Below are 19512 nucleotides of genomic sequence, written 5' to 3'. Positions count from 1 at the left end.
CGACCTATTTTACGTTTTTTTTTTTTAAATTAAATAATCGTTCAATGAAGGATACAATTCCGCGTGACAAAGATAACGATTAAACTAAATGCATGGCCTATTCAAAGGGCGCAAAAATATTGCTTTAATTAAGACGAAAGTTAATATAAAGTAAAAAAATATAACGTGTTTTTTCCAGAACTTGCAATTTATCATAGAGAGAGAAGAAAACAGTTGCAAAAAGATAACGGCCAAAGTACCATTATTTTATCATTCCGCTTTTGAGTTATAAGCAAAGTAAAAAGAGAGTACAGGGTGTCCTATTCAAGTGGCGATGAGTTTACAATAATGCACCAAGGCGTATACATACTTTTTTGTATTTTGTGTTTTTAAAATAGGTGCAACATTTTTATTTGTCAACAATGACGTATAACGTAGCGCCAGAAAAACGTTGCTGGCAATACTACTTCATGTACTACAAAACAAAGCTACAAAAATTTACCGAGAAGAGAACGAACTTCATACCAACAACTTAAACTGTGTATAGAATAGGCATAGGACTGTTGTATTCTGTCGTGAAGTGAATCATATTTAAGTCATGCATGCATGAATCAACAAAACGCAATTATTATTATGTGCGAAGGAAACAAGTGCCAATCACCAGATCAAGTGTAACTACCTACGACCTTTTCGTTTGGATTTAATCTTTCTAGCTTTTTACTCTGCCGCAGAAAAACAAGGACAGGTGCGTTTCTGTTGTTTTATAAAGTAGCTAAACAACTTTGTGTTCCGCTTCCCCGTACCTCCTTCTTGAACCTGATCAACGTAGTGTGAGAAGATCGTTTGTTTTTCTTAATCCAACTCTTAGCAAACAGAGGAGTAAAACCGTATTGTACTTTTCACCGCATTTTTGTAGAGTGAGGCTGCTGCTGCCTTTGGCTCGCTTCGCTGTATCTCGCTATCCATGCTTAATAATGTATCTTTTAAATCGAAGACGAAGATGTGATCACTATTGATCGGTTTTGATCTTGTTGACAAAGAAGATTTAGTTGTTGCTGTGCAATATATACAATCACAATAATACGCTATTTAATCGCCTGTCAGTTAATATTGAATGATTTGAATATTTAATTTAAATATCTATCTCCATAGATATTTTTATTCCGACGGAATTTTAATATACCACAATCGATCGCTGCTCGCAAAGCTTAGTTTATTTTATTATTTTAAAACCTACCTATCTGGTGTGGAGTGTGAAGTGTGTTAAGTGGCATTGATTGAAGCAAGAAAACCTACTAGCTATAAAAAGATAAATCTTAATGCATCCTATAATAATAAGAAACAAAAAGTGCTAGTTCTACTATAATTTGTGTTTTTATTTTGATAGTTTTTTTTTATTTGTCTAAAAATTTGGTAAACAAAACAAATAACATGGTGCTCCGCAAAGTAGTGTCCCTGTGCTTGGTTGTTCTGTATGCTGGAATTCTAATTATAAGTCAAGTGGAATCGTGCAATGAAGTTGTTTGTGCGTCAATTGTCTCCAAATGCATGTTAACTCAAAGTTGCAAATGTGAACCGAAAAATTGCTCCTGCTACAAAGAATGCCTCAGTTGTTTAGGAAAGAAATATTATGAGGAGTGCTGTAGTTGCGTTGGTAAGAAATAAAATTTACCTACATGCTTGTAATAAAAAATTATTGAATTATAGATAGAATAATAATTATTGTGATTAGGTAGGTATGTTATGTATATCTAATATTTAAACGAGAGCGGAATTCGATTAATATGGCGCCTGACCCTGAAAGAAAGTAAAGAATACCTGTTTCTTTGTCATAGTGTAACAAAACGGAAACACTTACAAACCTACACGGACAATCATAATTTCGAAAACTTAATTTACCTGATTATCAGGCATTAAATATATACCTAGAAATCATTCTAAAAAAAAGTTTTTTTTATTGAAAAATATGGCTAATATGTGTTAAACATTTGTAATAAATAATTCTTCAATCTGTCATTATTGAAGCAATTTTTTGAAATGCATCAGGGCAAAAACAATTTTAATGAAAGACAGACAAAAAAGACTACCAACACGATATTAAAAAAAGAGGCGGGGATGCGACCCACACTGATAACTTCCCATTCCGTCTGTCAAATTGTCTTGCTTAAAAGTTTGTCTATATGTACTCTTATCAATTTTTACCAAATTTGCGTACTATTTTATGTAGATTTTATTTTTTATGAAAAAAACGGACTGTTGGATTTTTATATAAAAATTACTGAATATCGAAAACAATATTTTCTTTGAAATAAATAAATATTTGATATTTGAGTCGAAAATCAATTTTAACCAACTTTTATACATTTTTTTTTAGGTTTTTATTTTTTGTTAAAAAACTGTCAATTCGATTTTTCTCAAAATTTGTCCTAATGTTGAAAACAATATTTCTTATAAGTAAAAATTAGTCAGAAGCTATTATATAAAACTTTTGAAAAGATATTTGAGTCAAAAATCATTTTTTACCAACTTTTGTTAATTTTGTTTCGGTTTTCAATTTTTTGTAAAAAAAAACTGTCAATTCGATTTTTTTCAAAATGTTACTGAATGTTGACAACAATATTTTTTGAAAGATAAAAGTAAATTAAAGCCAATATCTCAACGTTTTAAAAAGATATTTGAGCCGAAAATAAATTTTTACCAACTTTTATTCATTTTTTTTTAGGTTTTTTTTTTTGTAAAAAAACTATCAATTCGATTTTTCTCAAGATTTTTCAAAATGTTAAAAACAATATTTCTTATAAGTTAAAACAAGTTTGAAGCCTAAATTTCAAGTTTTTAAAAAGATATTTGAGTCGGTATTCAATTTTTACTAACTTTGAGTAATGTTTTTTCTGTCAATTAGATTTTGCTCAAAATTTTATCAGATGTCAAAAACATTATTCTTCGTTGCACAAAATTGTTTTGGAGATGAAATCATATTTAAGTCGTACAATTTTGGAGGTGACTATTTTTTTTTTCAGTTTTTTTGATTTATAAAAAAAACCGTTAGATGGATTTTTTTTCAAAAAATATACTTATTCTAAATCACGTTACAATATATTATATAAAATTTAATTAATGGTTAAAAAAACCACCCATGCAATTTTCTTGAGAGCCCTTTCTGCATCTTTCTGCCTTATTATCTGTATAACAAAATTTATTTGAAGTTGATATCTCTTCTGGTTCTTGAGCTATGGAGGACGAAAAAAACGTCGCAAACGTACGGACGTACGGACGTACAAACGTACGTACACACACACGCACAGACATCTTTCTAAAAATCTTTTATTTCGACTCTAGGGACCTTGAAACGTCGATAAATGTCAAAATTTTCAATTTGACAAATCGGACCCATAACAATAACTTCCTATGGGAAGTTAAAAAGGACTATTTTGAATACAGTGAATATCATTCCAATATTTACTCCATAACTTTGGCCGCCCAACATTATGTAAAGTGTATTAAATAATTAAAAAAGAAATTTAGGATTAAATTATTGTATATTTTTGTTTTTAAAATTTAATAAATATTAACAATTTTTAAATGGAAAAAAATATAGTTCTTTTTGTAATAAGTCATTAAATATAGCACTATTCGTTCAATGTTGATCTGACAAAAAACTATAAAAAACACATACATATATTTTTTCAGTCTTACTAAAGTATTTCCAGTATTTGGTAGCAAAGCAATTGTTTTTAATAACTTTAGCATATCTTCGAAGCATGGAGTCAATTAAATTGATTGGAATGTTGTTTGGAATACTTTTCCAAAGCAATTAAATTTGATCAAACAGATCGATTTTATTTTTGCAATAAGTCCTTACAATTCGTCAATCTACAATATCCCACAGTTTTTCTATGGAGTTGAGATCTGAGGACTGTACAAGCCATTGTGACACGTCAATTTGGTTTTCTTGAAAGCACGTCTTGACCTTATTGAACGTGTGCTTTGGATCGTTGTACCGCCGAAATATCCATTTGATCAGAGTGTTGCAGCATTATTATTTTAAAAATGTCACAGTACATTAAACGATCCATTGTATCATCTTTTTGGTGAATCGGTTCCAGATAATGCCCTGAAAAATATCTAAAGACAATTACGTTACCTACACCGTGTTTAACAGTAGCTTTGGTGTAACGTGGATTTAGTGACTCTTTGGCTGGTCTGTTGATGTGAACATGAGGAAATTTCAACCTCGCCAGCTTGGTTTTGGTTCAAATAAATGGCTTTTTTACAGCTTTGAAATATTTTAGTCCAGCATCAACCAGGGTCCTTATTATGAAATACGATACGAACGACAGAAAAAACGAAACCCAGAAAAACGAAACTCATGGCGTAGAGCGATTATGAGAAACGAAAATGGAATCAAGAGAATGTTACCAGCCAAAAATGAAAAATGGTATTTTTTTTAAACGCAACTAACTTCACGCCTATTTACAAATGTCAAAATGTGGATGTTGGAAAAGTTTTAAGTTTAAATTTGATTTTCATTTGGTTCGGTAAAATGTTTTTTCATTGCTTGCGATTACTTTCTTGGAAGCGAAGATGAATCTAAATCCGAAGGAAAAATGCGTGTAACAAGGGCACTGTTAAGAGATTAATCCGACACAATGAGCCTTTTAAGTTCCACCTAAGTAAATGAAAATACTTTTGTTCATGTTGTATTTAAGTAAATTCCTAAAATATTTTCAAGGTTCAAGCAACTTTTTCGTCTGAATAAGGAAGCGTTTAAATATGCATTGGATGAGATTGATCCACACCTTCCAAGTTTTAATTCTACATAATACCAAATGCATTGAAATTAGATGCAACACTTCAGTTTCTGGCAGAGGGTGGATATCAAAGAGGAACCGGACAGGATTTCCTTGTTAGTATGGCACAACCAATTTTAATCGAAAATATTGTGTGCCATGTCATTTGCAATGACGGAAGACGAAAAAACTACAAGTAAACAACATTTGTATGAGAAATATAGTTTTCCTGGCATTATCGGTTGTGCAGATGGTACGCACATGAAAATTATAAGACCAGTAATGAGCACCTTTACTTTAATAGGAAAGGTGACCATAGTGTAAATGAAATGATCGTAAGTTCCACCCACTTCAATTGATACATTTTTGATATATTTATTATTTAATTTACATTTTTTCTCCCTCATCAAAATGAAAACCAAAAAAAAAAGCAAACCAAAACACAATAATGTTTGACACTTGACAGTAACCCGCCAAAACAAAAGCTGAAAAGCTGAAGTCTTTTTACGATTCTCGTTTCTCGTAATCGCAATTTTACGAATACGCGCTTCTACAATCGTTTTTCGTAATCGCAATTTCACAAATACTCCGTATTAAAAACGATTATCGTTTTTCATAATAATCCCCCAGCTGTCTCCGAATCGTTCTCGAGGTTGCGTTCAGGTCGAGTTGGATTCGTATTTCTTTCTCTAAATGATATAAAAGGGTCTTTTCTGACTGATGTCATTATAGCAGAATCCTGTCATTTTCTTGTTTCTCTATGTTTGCCACCTCGATGAATCCTTTGAAATAACTTTTTGGATTTGTAAAATTGTATTAATCGGCAAATCACTGATCTTGGAATGGAATATTTTCCAATGTATTAATTTGACTCTTTCCTCTTTTATAATGTTTTCTTTTTTCATTAGAGTATTCCTTACCGGTAATTTTACAATAGTTAGCTAAGAACACTGACTAGCTTGGCCGTGCACTAAATAACACCTAATAAAAAGATTTGCCAACACCTTTAATATGAGCAATGGATTTGGGGTTATAGGACCAAACAAATTACAGAAACAAATTGTAAATGTTGTTTACATTTATATCAAGCCACCATATTATCTTTATAAGAATATTTTAAAAATAATCCTCTTTACAATCACACGGAAAAACTCAAAATCAAGTTTTCTACATTTCGTTGTCAACTTTCTAATTTTTGTCCTGACGAATCCGTCAAGTTGTGAATTGTCATATTTTAACACATGGATACTGTGTTTCGAAATATCGAGAATAATTTTAAAAGTGGCCGTATACTAGTTACTATATACTCTGTTCAACAAAAACAAAAGGACCGATTAAAAGTACTTTTTGCAAAAAATTGACGAAAAAAGTCCGGAACGAATCATGAGAGTTTTTCCAAAAAAGAACAGACCAATTTTTGACAAATTTGGGAAAGCACTTTTTCATGACAAGAGCTTCTCTTGGAGAATTTGTCAATTCCTCGCAAGAGGCAGTACCCGTGAAAAGACATACGGGTCTTTTTCCTGGCAACATTACTCGCACCCAGGAATGGTTGAGAGTTGTAAGTCACTAGGCCCTAGTTCTCAACAGGCTGTTGCGCCACACAATTTATTTATTTTTATAATTTTTAACAAATAGTAGTATAGTGTTCAAAAATAAAGTGAACTCTTAACACTATTTCCTTCATAAATGTTACTATATTTGATGGCCACTACAGCTCGCTAATCATCAGGGTGTAGTGACGTTTACAACACAACTATGTGCGAATAATGTCATTAATGGAGGAGACTTATAATTTGTTCACCGAATCTGGATAATACTCTTTGAGGATTCTGGCAAGAGGGGCAGTAGTTACCGATGAAAATAACTTCATTGACAATCCTACTCACTAACTATTATTCCACTGGCTTATGTCAAAAATACCACGAAAATGTACCTCAAAAAGATTTGAAGAAATTTCACTCTTAGCAGCTTAGAAATTTAGCTATCCGTTTTTAAAATAAAATAGGTAATCCTTTTAATATATAAGCTGGGATTTCGTTGCACCGGTTTAATTATAAATATACCTACTGCAAAAAAGAATGCTAATTAAATTCCTTTGTATAATATATTTTTAATTAATTGTAAACACGGCCTTATTTTTTTTTATTACAGAGCTTTGTCCGAAACCTAACGAAACACGAAACGCATTGTCCAAGAAGTCTCACGTTGAAGAATTTGACGGGGTTCCTGAACTTTTCAATGCTTTAATAACATCTGAACCAGAAGAATATGAATGGGACATAGTCACATTTCCGGTTGACTTTGATACCGTTCTCGCGGGTCCTAAGTTGGAAAAGGACGTAAAATACTACTTAAGTGAGTTATCCAATTTTTGTTTTTCATTTGCCAACTAACCTTATGACTCACCTCTACAGAATCAAACGAACAGGATTCGGATGAAATACTTAAGGAACGAGATCATATGATTACAGTGAACTGTAGCGTCATCTACCTGTCTCCATGTATTTCATGGAATAAATGTCGTCAAAGTTGTCAAAGCACTGGCGCCAGCAGCTATAGGTAAGAGTTTTTATGTGATATGGTTCTTTCCTTTTTCGTCTATCACCATAATTATGGCTGTCTTCGGAAAAATACCTATAGGTATACAAAAGCAGGTATTTCTTTGGTACCTACTTGAGTGCATGAGAAATGGGATAATGAGTGTGAACAGATTTATTGCTTTATTGTTTACAAAACCATAAACTTAAGATTCTCTGTTTTTATTTTGTTCTTAGATGGTTCCATGACGGCTGTTGTGAATGCGTTGGTGCAACATGCATTAACTATGGTATAAACGAAAGTCGTTGCAGACGTTGTCCCGAATCGAAGGATGATGGAGACGATTTGGATGATATTGATGAGGAGTTACAAGACTTTGGTGATGAAATGGGGCCCTTCGATGGAACTGTAAATAATCAGTTTTTATAAATCCCTGTAGAACATTGTAATTGTAGTGCCGTGTTTAAAAATAATTGATTTATAAGTTCTTATTTATAACTTTTGCCTTTATTTAAGACGATTTAATTTATCTACATTTTGAAAAGAAACACCAACAGCTGTCTGCTGTCCCTTATTACAAATTATTCTATATTTATTTTTTGATTTGATTTTTTGAATATTTGCTAAAATAATTTATAAAATTGTATGTGTGTTTGTACAGAGATTTTTAAGCTGATTTGATTTAAAATTAACCAAATAGAGCTAACATTCCATTACAAATAAAAAAATCTTTAGTAGAATGAGTTCAACTTTGTTTTATTAAAATTATTCAATAAAAAGAAAAACAACAAAATCAGATTCCCTTACAATTTGGGGTTAAGAATTTTTACTGGCATGAAAAAGACTGAATACTGTTTTTTATCCAAATTGAGATATTGTTCTTAGTAGTTTAAAAATATTTCGTATTAAGTTTTCCATTGGTAAAATAAATCACTTTATTTTTAATTGAAAACTGTAGAAAATATTTTTTTGACTTTTAGTTCAACGGGTTTCTAAGACGCATGCTAAAAGCTATAATTATCGACATAAATCTAAAATTAAGAGCAACATTAATCACAAATAGTTGTTAAATCAGGATTCGAGTAAACGGTTTCATTTTCTATAGCCAACTATTTTGGCAGAAGTCGCTTTTGAAGCTGTGATCGATATCTAAAAACTACTAAAATTATTAGCATTCACTACAAAAATAGTGAACATTTTACAGTCGAAGCTCGTTCTACAAGAATTGTTTCTGGACCGTTTTATTTCTCAATAGTTATCTAAAACTTTAAGACTCGTTTCGTTGATGCATAATCGATTCAAGACCGTATAAATAAAATTGGAATTATCGAAGACAAAGAGAAAAAATTGTACGAATATATCATGAATAATATCATGATATGGAACCAAAGATTTAGCATTGCAAATATTATATTACACATTCCTCTTTACAATGAGAAAAACATCTATTGTTTTTCCCAAAAAAACACTAGAAACCCTATAGAGCGACAAAAAAAATTTTCTCCGAATTCTTCCAACAAGTTCTTGTGCGAATTTGTAGCTCCAACGACGGCTCAACTAGTTTCCTTTAATTTCAAAATGAAAAATCTTATTGCCAAACCTTATTTGTATGAGTTGATAGTCTTCTTATCATTTTTATTTTTTCTCATTTTATAATTTTATCTCGCTCCCACTCATTTTACCAGTTTATGTGCCCAATAGGCTTTTTGCACCAAGTCCAAAACCAGGTTTTCGCGAAAATATCAGTTTTCACCAAAAACCTACATCGAAAACTCATGTTTTGTCATACATTTTTGGTAAACCACAAGTTTTATATAAAACAAACAAACCTTTCGAAACCTTCACCGCTCAAATTAATGTAAACAAAAAACAGCTAATGAAATAAATTTGGTCGTGGTAAGTAATATTATTTATACAATTTCCGTACAAAATAAGAATTATTTCTTTTTGTTTTTATTTACAGAATATGGAAGAGAAAAAAAAAGGAAACTTTGAGGAAGCTGCGTGAACGTCGAGAATAAAAGCCCCGGTGACTATTTGCAGCACTGGCGGTTGTTTTAGGATCCTCCAGAGTTTCAAACGCTCTTTGTTAAGCGAGGAACCGGTATTCAACAAAAGGATTTGGGAGATATGAGAAAGACGATAAGTTCATTTGTGGAGGAGAATAAGTATGGAAGAAAATTTCTGGTGGAGGCTAAGTCGCTGCGCGTCTAGGAAAACTTGCGCCAAACATTCCACAATATGGGAATCGTTGTTCCAGTGAATAAAACCACAACAGAGGGCTATCTCAACTTGATGAACAGCCTGTCAACATCAAGAAGATCCTCAGTGCATTTTGCAAACCAGGCGAGTCCTCAAAGGAAGAAGCCAAAGAGATAGTCATGGAGAAATTGTAGCCCATCATAACAGCTTCAGTGATCGCTTTGGTTGAGTATGATATTGGTACGAATCTGGAACTAGGAATTAACCTTTTCTGCTCCCACCATAAGAACCTACAAGAAATCGTTCAGAATCTTCTTAATCCCGCCTATAAGGAAGGCCACAATATATGACCATTCTGAAGGCACGTTTGGCCTACAAAGGCAATAGTCATAAACTCAGTATTTTGGATTGAATTTGTTGTGAAAGAAGAAGAAAATGTTTTAAATAAAATTAATTTTTATTGTAACAGTTTTGTTTGTTGTTGATTCTACGATATATTTTCTACACAATTAGCTTCTCCTTAGTGAATTGTTAGGACCGGTCGAAGTGAACTAAAAGGATAGCTGCAGCCTAGTGAGCTTGTAGTTCTTGTTGGTGCATGTCGTGAGTCCATTCCACCAGTCCCCAGAACTTCAGTTCAAACTCTTTTTCTAGACGAGCTAGTGTTACGATAAAATTAATTTGAATTGGTTAGAATTCATTTTATTTTTACAAATAATTTGAGAAGAACAAAACTTTGTACTCATAAATTTAGTCATCAATACAAAATTTGACAGACAATGTTAAACAAATTTAAATGTCAAATGAAAACGTGTAAATGTTCGGTGTGAACGATTTTCGGGTTTTCGAAAACATTTTGCCGAAAAAACAGATCAGGAGGACTGTATATAGACATATTTCTCGGCTTTTTGTGTCAAATGAACTTTTAATTTTGTTTCTTCTTATTTAAAGTCTGAAATTGAGAATAACTGAAAAAAAACGAAGCTTAAAAAGCCTAATTAATCTATAAAATATTGCAAAGAACAAGAAAATCTATGACTGGACGTAATTATCCATCTCTCTTCTTGTCCATTAAATGAGAATGTTTTGAAATAATGCGACGAAAAAGTACAGCGCTTTTCAAGAGTCAAATGCGAACATCGTAATAAAATGAACAGACCCAATATATTCATAATTTCCTGAACTCTGCCATTCATTAATTGACAGATCGAAATGTCAACATTGTCAGTTTCTCAGCTACAACAACAACTTGTCAAACAAGAAAATTATCAAAAATATAAATTGTTTTTCTTTTGTGCATTTTTATTTTCAATCAGCCAAAAAAAAAACAAATATTTTTTGTATTCAAAATTTGCATACACCGATATGAAGTGATAATAGTTTATTATATTTCCAATTGGTCAATAATTATAATTAAATAAGCGAACACATAAAGTGATAGAATATGAGTACAAACGCAACTGCAAGCAGCTCTTATAATCTAAAAATTGTTTTACTTGGCGAGGGATGCGTAGGTAAAACTTCTATTGTCCTTAGATATGTCGAAGATAAATTCAATAATAAACACATCAGTACACTGCAGGTAATTCTTCGTTTTCTTTTATCTGACTACTTCACATTTATATTGTTCGAATAATTTCTCTTGCTTATCTCAATATTTATAAATGGAAAAATGATTGGTCAGCTATTTTTTTGGCTTCATATCCCTTCAATAAAAATGAACCCTATGTTGTTGTTATTGTTGCAATTGTGATACCTTAAGGTTTAAATTCAATTTTGTAGGCTTCGTTCTTAACAAAGAAAATAACCCTTGGCGATAAACGAATCCAACTCAATATTTGGGATACAGCTGGTCAAGAAAGGTAAGACAAGCCATTTATGAAGAGGTAAGATAAGCAACAAATATGACTCATTTAACTAACGAAGCATAATTTAATAAATAAACAAAAATATACATTTTTTAAATACTCATCAGATTCCATGCATTGGGCCCAATATATTACCGCGCTTCGAATGGAGCCATATTGGTGTACGATATTACGGATCAAGACTCATTCCAAAAGGTTTGTTATAATTCCTTTTAATTCTACACTAAATATGAGTTCTTAAGTATCATAAAATATTTATGTCTTCATTCCCAAAAAAGTTAATAATATGAATAATTATGCGATAGTACTTCTCCAAGTAATTAGTTCTCTATAATTATTTTGGTTGTAATAGCAAATTAAAAGTACGTAGGAGAAAGTTCAGCTTGCCGCCGGCATCAACATTGAAAAATATGAATCATCTGCTTGAATAATACCTATTTATAATTTATTCATTTTAGTCTTGTTAAGAGCTTAAGCCTCATTTTTTGAGCTCAATTCCAACTTGATCTATCTAACCAAAAACGAAAACTCCGTCAAAAATTTTGTTTGAAAAAAAACGCTACATTGAACTAGCTAGGCCCTAAATTAAGGCCCTACAAAACCCGTATGGATACTCTTTCAGGCAAATGAATTCTCGCTTGGTATCTTCGAGAGAAAGGTTCTTCGTCTGATCTATTAACCCATTTGTGTCAATTGGTAAAGAAACAGCTGGCGGACACGATACAATTATGAACTATACGATCGGTACAGCTACTTGCCACAAGTAACAAAACTGAACAGTTAGGATGGCTAAGGCATGTCATCATCATCAGGTCCTCTAACCCCGTACGGGGCATAGGGCGTCAACAAAACGTCTCCATCCTTCTCGATCTGCAGCTAAATACCTTAACTGTGGCCACGTCTTTCTCTGCAAGTTAGCTTCCGATAGCACTGTAGATCTCCATGTTGTTCTTGGTCTTCCAACCCGCCGTGATCCCTGAGGATTCTATTCAAATGACTGCTTCGCAATATCATCGTTTGGTTTCCTCAGTGTGTGACCAATTTGTTGGCATTTGCGCTTTATGATGTCGATGTCCAAGCGCCTCTGACCTGTCCTACGACACAATTCCTGGTTGGATATTGTTTGTGGCCAGCGAATTTTAAGGATGTGACGCAGACAGCGTTTTTCTCGAGATGTTGGCCGAGACTTTTCATGTTTCACAAGCATATAATAGCACGGATTTTACATTGGATTCGAAGAAACTCATTTTAGTGCGTAAGGAGACTTGACTGGATTTCCACATTTTTGACAGAGCACCAAAGGTAACGCGAGCTTTATTTATTCTGCTTTTTACGTCCAGATCCGTATCACCATTTGCTGATACAATACTTCCGAGGTAATTAAATTGTTCGACCTCTTCAACAGGCGTGTCATGCAGAATAATACGATGTTGTGTTTGGGGGCCTGTTAGCATTATTTTCGTCTTTTTGCTATTTATTTTAAGACCGCACGATTCTCCTTTCACCCGTAAAGTTTGACACATCTCGTTAATTTCACTGATATTATTTGCCATGAGACATATATCGTCGGCATAGTCTAAATGGCTAAGCCTTTCAAACGGGCTCCATTGAATCATCTTGAAACCTCTCAGTTGTACCGACGCTGGCCGCCAGAACATCATCTTGTCTCACACCCTGAGTCGGATAGCTGCCCATTATGCAACACGAAATACCTTGCATTGTTGTGGGACTCCTCAATTATAACTACATTTTTTGGCGGAATTCCTCTCCCAAGAAGTGATCTCCATATACATTCTCGGTTAACTCGGTCAAAGGCCTTCTCAAAATCTACAAACATAAGGTTTAGCGGTGTTTGAAATTCTGCAGACTGCTCAAGAGCAATACGAAAGGTGTTTATATGGTCAACGCACGACCGACCGCTGCGGAAGCCAGCCTGATTCCTCTTGAGTGTAGTCTCAATTCTAGCCTTTATCCGTTCGAGGATTAAAGTTGCTATTAGCTTTGGGAAAACGGACAAAACGGTAATACCACGCCAATTGTTGCAGTTCTTGAGATCACCTTTTTTTGGCACCTTAACAATCACTCCATCCTTCCATTGCCTGGGATAGGTTTCGTTTTCCCAAACAGTTTGTATAAGCGGATGCAAGATACTAGCTGCTGTGGCTTTCAGGAATTACGCTGGTACTCCGACAAGCCCGACTGCTGTGTTGTTTTTGCGGAGATTAATCGCTGTCTTAATTTCCGCTACTGAAGGGGGTTCGATGTCAATACTCATGTAGGATCTGCACATCTTGTTAAGTTGGGGCACTTCAGCACTCGACAACTTCTTTGGCTATTTGGTACAATTCTCGGATATCTCCTCTTCTTGCAGCGTTTTCAGCATTATCAGCGAGTCCATCTATCCTCACCCTCCTGTCACGTCCCACACAATGATAGACTATCTTGTGTGCAATCCGATATTCCTTTCGCAATTCAGCCTTTCGTTAAGCATCTGTCTCGGCGTTTATTTGCGGCTTCAACGATTTACGGAGCTCGATTTTTCCCAGGTGTCTTGGGATATCCAAGAGTCTATAACTCTCGTACGCCTAGGTAGTCTCGGATTCAGCCTCCATAAAAAACACTTTTAATTACACCCCACATCTCGTCAACATCTGAGTCAACACTCACATGTAATGACAAAGCTCTGTAGTTAAGGGTGTTGATATAGCTACGACTTATGTTGGGATCACTTATAGCATTCGTGTCTTAATACAGCCGGGGTTTTTAATTTGAGACTCATGACAACTAAATGATGGTCGCTTCCCACATCGGCATTTCTTATATTTCGGACATCACACATAGACTTCCTCCATCGCTGCTGAATCATGATGTGATCAATTTGATTTTCGGTATTACCATCTGGGTGCACCCATGTGACTTTGTTGCACGTCTTATGTTTAAATACAGTCCACCAATTACAATAAGCAGATACCGACTCCATTTTTGGAGAAGCGACCGAGTTGAGACCTATACACGCCGACTTGGTATTAAAAACTGGAAACAGCAAGCTAGAGATCGATTTAAGCTAGTGGAATGTATAACTTGCGTCCAAAGATCAACCTGGGCTGTAGTGCTAGCTGAAGTCAAAAATAAAGTAGCTTGTGAGCAATGGGGTTTCCCAAATTCCCAAGAGGTTATTTTAAGGTTAAACAAGAAGCGAGGTTTCCGCAGACGGCAGAGGTTCTGAAACGTATGCAGTAAAGATTTGACCATCTAGTAGAATCTGATAGAAGGCGATACTCGTACCTTCTAGGGTTCTTAAATTACACCTCTGAATCCATACTGTGTTGCTAATGTCAAAAATGCAGGGGACCAACAATTTGTATGCCAAATTAGAACAGCTTGTTTGAGAAGTACTTTTCATGGAGGTTTGTCAATTCCTAACAGGAAACAGTATCTATAAAAAAATTGTATTTAGCAAAGGCAGTGATTGAACTCAAGACAGACAGTCATACGCACTTACCATCACGTAATCAATTAATTTAAGAACAAACAATTTCTTTAATAAATTAGCTTTACTACGTTTTAGATGTTAGTTATTCGATTTAAATGAAATGACAACCCGAAATATTTGACGTAGAATAATATAATCTTCCTTATTTAATGGTGGAACTATAACAATAAGAATATACCTAACCTAACGTTGTTATGTGTTCTTTCAATAGGTGAAAAACTGGGTAAAAGAACTTAAAAAAATGCTAGGTTCAGATATTGTTATTACTATTGTTGGAAATAAAACCGACCTTGAAAAGGATAGGACTGTGAAAATCGAAGAAGCTCAAAGGTTTGTTGTTTTTTTTTTTAATACAATAGTTTATGTTTTTATCGACTTTGTTTTGTATAAAGCTATGCCCAAGCTGTTGGTGCTACATTCTTTGAAACATCAGCCAAATTAAATGAAGGAATTGAAGAGCTTTTTCAAGAGCTTACATCATTGGTAAATATTTTTTCTTTTTTTTCAAAATGAAATTATTTTGATAAAATAATTTGTATTTTTTTTAAGATGATTCAACACACTGATGTAAAAGAAGCTAAAGCTTCGACATTAAAAAGAAATAACTCAGTTAGGAGTTCTAATAGACTTATTGTAGACGATTCTGATGATAATAGTGCCGAAACAAATCCAACATCGGGTTCACGATGCTGTAGTACTGGCTAAGATAAAATGTGATATTCAGCATTTTTTATTTAAAAAAAAAAAAAAAATAAAACAAAAAAACTGTTATATATTGTTAATATGTATTTTCTTTCTTTCCTTCATTCATTATTCTGTTCTATTCCGTTATTTTAAATTTAAATAAAATATTTGAAAGTGAAAATTGTTATTGAACTTTTTTGTTGATTAAAGTTGAAGAGTTTTTAATTAAAATACTTTTATTAAAGAAAAGGTTTGTATAAAAAAACAATACAAATATATAAATAGCACACATTATTGTTAATTTTGATCTTTTATTAAATTCAAGTGAAAGGAGAATTTAAGGTTTAAATTTCATATATTCCTTAATGTATTGGGCACCATAAGTTTCTTAGTTTCAGTTATTTTTGTAAGAAAATAGAGATAAGAACCAGAGTTATTAAACTTTTGTCATAATAGCTTGGACATTTAATTAGCATCATGTGCTATAAAATTGAATTTACCATTTGATTTCTTCATTTTACTTAACATGTAGTTGGAAAACCCCTGCTGTCATTCACGGCTTGACATCTTCTTGGCAGACTTTCCACCAATTTTCTGCACCTTGCTATTGGTGTTGAATACCAAGCATTTTTAATATTTTCCCCACAATTCCTCAAAATGTTTGGGATTTTGACTTTCCAATTGGCGTTCAATGTCATTCCACGGATTCTCAATCGGGTTGAGATCGGGAGACTGAGCCGGCCAAAACACTAACACAATTATCCTCTAAACATGATTTTACTAACCGAGAACTATGCTTCGCATCATAAACGTGCATAAAACGTCATGTCAAAGGCAGATTGTCATCAGCGTAGGGAATCACATGATCTGTCAATATGTTTTTATAAATATTTTGATCCATTTTTGAGCTTATTTTGAAAATCGGGCCAACGCCTTGCCAAGAGAAAGCTCCCCACACCATAACATTTCCTCCTCCGTGTTAATTGTTTTGAGAGTGTACTTTGGGTTGTATTGTTGGTAAGGTGGACGCCAAACATATTTTTTTTTCCATCTGATCCGAATCTGCAGAACTTTGATTCATCACTCCCGAGCACGCTTTTCCAAAATTTAAGAGGCTTTCTTAGGTGTTCCTTAGCAAACTGAATTCTGCACTTAATATTTTTTTTTGAGACGAATGGTTTTTTCTGTGATATGCAGCCCCTTAATTGAATTTCATTCAACCGCCACCTGTCCGAGAAGACACAGAAATACTGTTATGTAACTCAACATCAGTTTTTATTTGGTTTGAAGTCTTTGTATCAAATGATCTTCTCTCAATGTGGTTTTTCCTTATGTCTCAAGGTAGTGAATTGCGTTGTAAACAAGCTTTCTTGAACAAATTTATTAGCTCCGAAATTTCCGAAACCGTCTTTCCTTGAGCTTTCTTCCCATTTATTATCTGCCTTTTATCCTCTGTGCAATGTGGTCCTTTTCCCATGTCTATCAAATTTTTTGTACATCCATTTTTTTTTTAAATTCACGCATAAGCACTTACAGGTCAATTAATTAAAATAAAAGTTAATATTGTTGTGGCTGCTCCTGAAATAGAAAAATGTGATTTGAAAAACTAGTTGTAAACCATATATTCCATTCCTCGTCCTTCATTTGATACGTTGTTTTTTGTATGAGGTTATGCCGTCGCGTCGTTCCGTCCATCGTTAGCTCGTCCCTGTGTTCAAGATCCATACCTGTGGAAAACAAATATAAGACTATAGAAGGTAAGGAAGAAGGAAAGAAAATGCTACTTAGCTTTGGCCTCGGGGATTCCTGCCACTCCCAGGTTGGAGTTACGGGTATTAAGTTTCCTCCCCTTCCTTCCTTCTGTAGATTCCTTGTTCTTGTTTGATGTTTTGGTCCGCACTCGTGCTTGTTTTTATACTTTTTTTGTAATTTAAATTAAAATATTTACCCAGAGGCACTTGCGCACAGAACAAAAATCAAAATAAAACAAACAAAGACTATCTGACGTCTGTCATAGCCGGTTGACAAGGTAGCGAAGGCCCAAACCTCAACGAGGTTAACTAATGCTAACTGATAGAGGGAGTAACTGGCTCTATCGGAACACACAACCTACGTCGGTAAGAAGAATCCGATTTATATAAAAAAGGTAGAAGCCGTTGAAACAGCTGACGGTAATTAATTTACATAAGATGGAATTGGATATATGTATCGGATGAGGTGATGGATTAGGTATAGGATGAGGTGATGTACACTCGGTCCGTACAGTAGTGCCTCAGGTGACTGCAACTAACCGAAATAGAAATAGTGGGTGGGAATCAGTCCGGAGGCATCACCGAGTAAAGACGGCCGAGTGATAATATTTACGTAAAGCAATTTAAAGAAAAAAAAATTAAAGAAGTGTTGCAACACAATAATTAAAATTATAAAAAAAAGGAAATTTTATTCAAATTTATATTTATTGAAAGTGAAGTGTAAACTGCGCGGGTGAGTTTGCTTGCTATTTAAAGCAAATAAGTGTTAAGTGTTTTTTTGTATACCAAAAAGGTGGAAGAGTGAAGTCAGCTTACGACAGCGGGACATACCCGGCAGGAAGATCAGAGGAGTTCCCTATCCGGAAAAAAAGGCCTGTGAAGTACCCGGGCTCTCAAGTAACGCTAATTTTTTTTACTTTTTCCGTGGAACGTCCACCCGCGCAGTGAAAAAAAGAAGTTTAAACAAAAAAAAAAAGAAGTTTAAACAAAAAAAAAAAGAAGTTTAAACAAAAAAAAAGAAGTTTAAACAAAAAAAAAAAGAAGTTTAAACAAAAAAAAAGAAGTTTTAAAAAAAAAGAAGTTTAAAAAGAAGAGAAGTTAAAATAAACGAACAACCAAATAAAAAAAGAGTTCTTAAGAGCCAGAGGATCCGGTCTGGACCTCGAGGCGAGGCGGGCAGCGCACAGGACGCCGCCGCTCTATACAGACGTACATCCGTGCCTTTGCTACGTAGTCATCAATACGAGGATTTATTGCCCTAAATCCCTTTTTTTGTTTTGTTTTAAATTATTATTTCATTTCTTCCTATATATATAATTTTTTTAAATTTCATTTCATTTTTCGATTATTTAATTTTTACATACATATATTTATTTATTTATTAATTTTTTTCTTACCCTTTTGTTTTTTTTTAGTAACATTCACTTATTTAAATTTTTTTTACCGTTATTTTCTTTTTTTCAAATTTATGGAAATTTGCGTTAGTTTTTTTTGTAATTTCTAAGTTTTGTGATAGGGAAATTTCAGCGATTTTGGTTTTTTTGTTTATTTCATTAGGGAAGAAGTCGCCGACGTCGCCAGTGCGAAGAGGGGTTCCTCTTACGTCCCTCGCGACGCAATATTTTGCATCCCCCCTTTTTTTGTCCACCCGCAATGAGCTCTTTGTAGGTAGGGAATAAGGGTCCGATTAGGGATAACAAAAAAAAAACGAATAGGGAACTCTTCATATACGGGACGCTGGAGAAGCAAAGATTCGCCGCGTGGCTCCGGCGATCAAAGCTCCCATTGTTGTTTTAATTGTTGTTGTGTAGAACGAAGAAATTTCCCTAAGTGTTTTGTTCTTTACCTCTTTGATCTTCGTTGTACATATTATTGCAGTTTTCAGTTAATAAAAAGTTAAGATTTTTTTGTAATAACGAAGCTATGAATCAAGTGTGTTTTTTTTTTCGGTTGTGATTCCAATTTGAAAATGGAATAGGAAGTTATTTCCAGGGGGGTGCGGTATGGGGGACTTAATTTTAGGTTTGGCGGGAATGTAGTTCCACGGCACCGAACTTTCCTGGGTCCGCTTTTGGGGAATCCGAAAACCAGGCCGAGTGGATTCCAGGAAGGGTGGGTAAAGGCCAGGCCGTGACGTCATCAGCGGCCGCCGAGAAAAGTGAATGAAGTGGTGGTAGTGCACAATTAATTAAAAATATTCGGCA

The 19512-nt window shown here is 34.0% G+C and overlaps 2 protein-coding genes across 2 annotated transcripts; both read left to right on the top strand.

Moving 5' to 3' along the window:
- The first annotated feature begins 907 nt into the window (after positions 1-907).
- Positions 908-8054, top strand: LOC129947172 (protein twisted gastrulation). Its single transcript, XM_056057620.1, has 4 exons — positions 908-1633; positions 6924-7127; positions 7187-7331; positions 7547-8054. Exons 1-4 carry the CDS (start codon positions 1411-1413, stop codon positions 7737-7739), a joined length of 765 nt encoding a protein of 254 aa, XP_055913595.1. The 5' UTR covers positions 908-1410; the 3' UTR covers positions 7740-8054.
- Positions 8055-10741: 2687 nt separating this feature from the next.
- Positions 10742-15738, top strand: LOC129948082 (ras-related protein Rab-21). The gene is made up of 6 exons (XM_056058904.1): positions 10742-11094; positions 11295-11374; positions 11488-11575; positions 15085-15203; positions 15266-15356; positions 15423-15738. The coding sequence occupies exons 1-6, from the start codon at positions 10957-10959 to the stop codon at positions 15576-15578; spliced, it is 672 nt and encodes a 223-aa protein (XP_055914879.1). The 5' UTR covers positions 10742-10956; the 3' UTR covers positions 15579-15738.
- The last annotated feature ends 3774 nt before the right edge of the window (positions 15739-19512 follow it).

This window comes from Eupeodes corollae, chromosome 2, assembly GCF_945859685.1.
Source record: "Eupeodes corollae chromosome 2, idEupCoro1.1, whole genome shotgun sequence".
NCBI lineage: Eukaryota > Metazoa > Arthropoda > Insecta > Diptera > Syrphidae > Eupeodes > Eupeodes corollae.
The sequence above is the reverse complement of the archived record's forward strand: the minus strand, read 5'-3'. Positions and strand labels throughout refer to the sequence as shown.

Excerpts from the sequence above, each read along its gene's own strand:
- LOC129948082 (XM_056058904.1), top strand. The coding sequence starts at position 10,957 with ATGAGTACAAACGCAACTGCAAGCAGCTCTTATAATCTAAAAATTGTT. Across the intron at positions 11,095-11,294 it reads AACACATCAGTACACTGCAG|GCTTCGTTCTTAACAAAGAA; the intron begins GTAATTCTTCGT and ends TCAATTTTGTAG. Across the intron at positions 15,204-15,265 it reads AAAATCGAAGAAGCTCAAAG|CTATGCCCAAGCTGTTGGTG; the intron begins GTTTGTTGTTTT and ends TTTTGTATAAAG.
- LOC129947172 (XM_056057620.1), top strand. The coding sequence starts at position 1,411 with ATGGTGCTCCGCAAAGTAGTGTCCCTGTGCTTGGTTGTTCTGTATGCT. Across the intron at positions 1,634-6,923 it reads GGAGTGCTGTAGTTGCGTTG|AGCTTTGTCCGAAACCTAAC; the intron begins GTAAGAAATAAA and ends TTTTTATTACAG. Across the intron at positions 7,332-7,546 it reads ACTGGCGCCAGCAGCTATAG|ATGGTTCCATGACGGCTGTT; the intron begins GTAAGAGTTTTT and ends TTTTGTTCTTAG.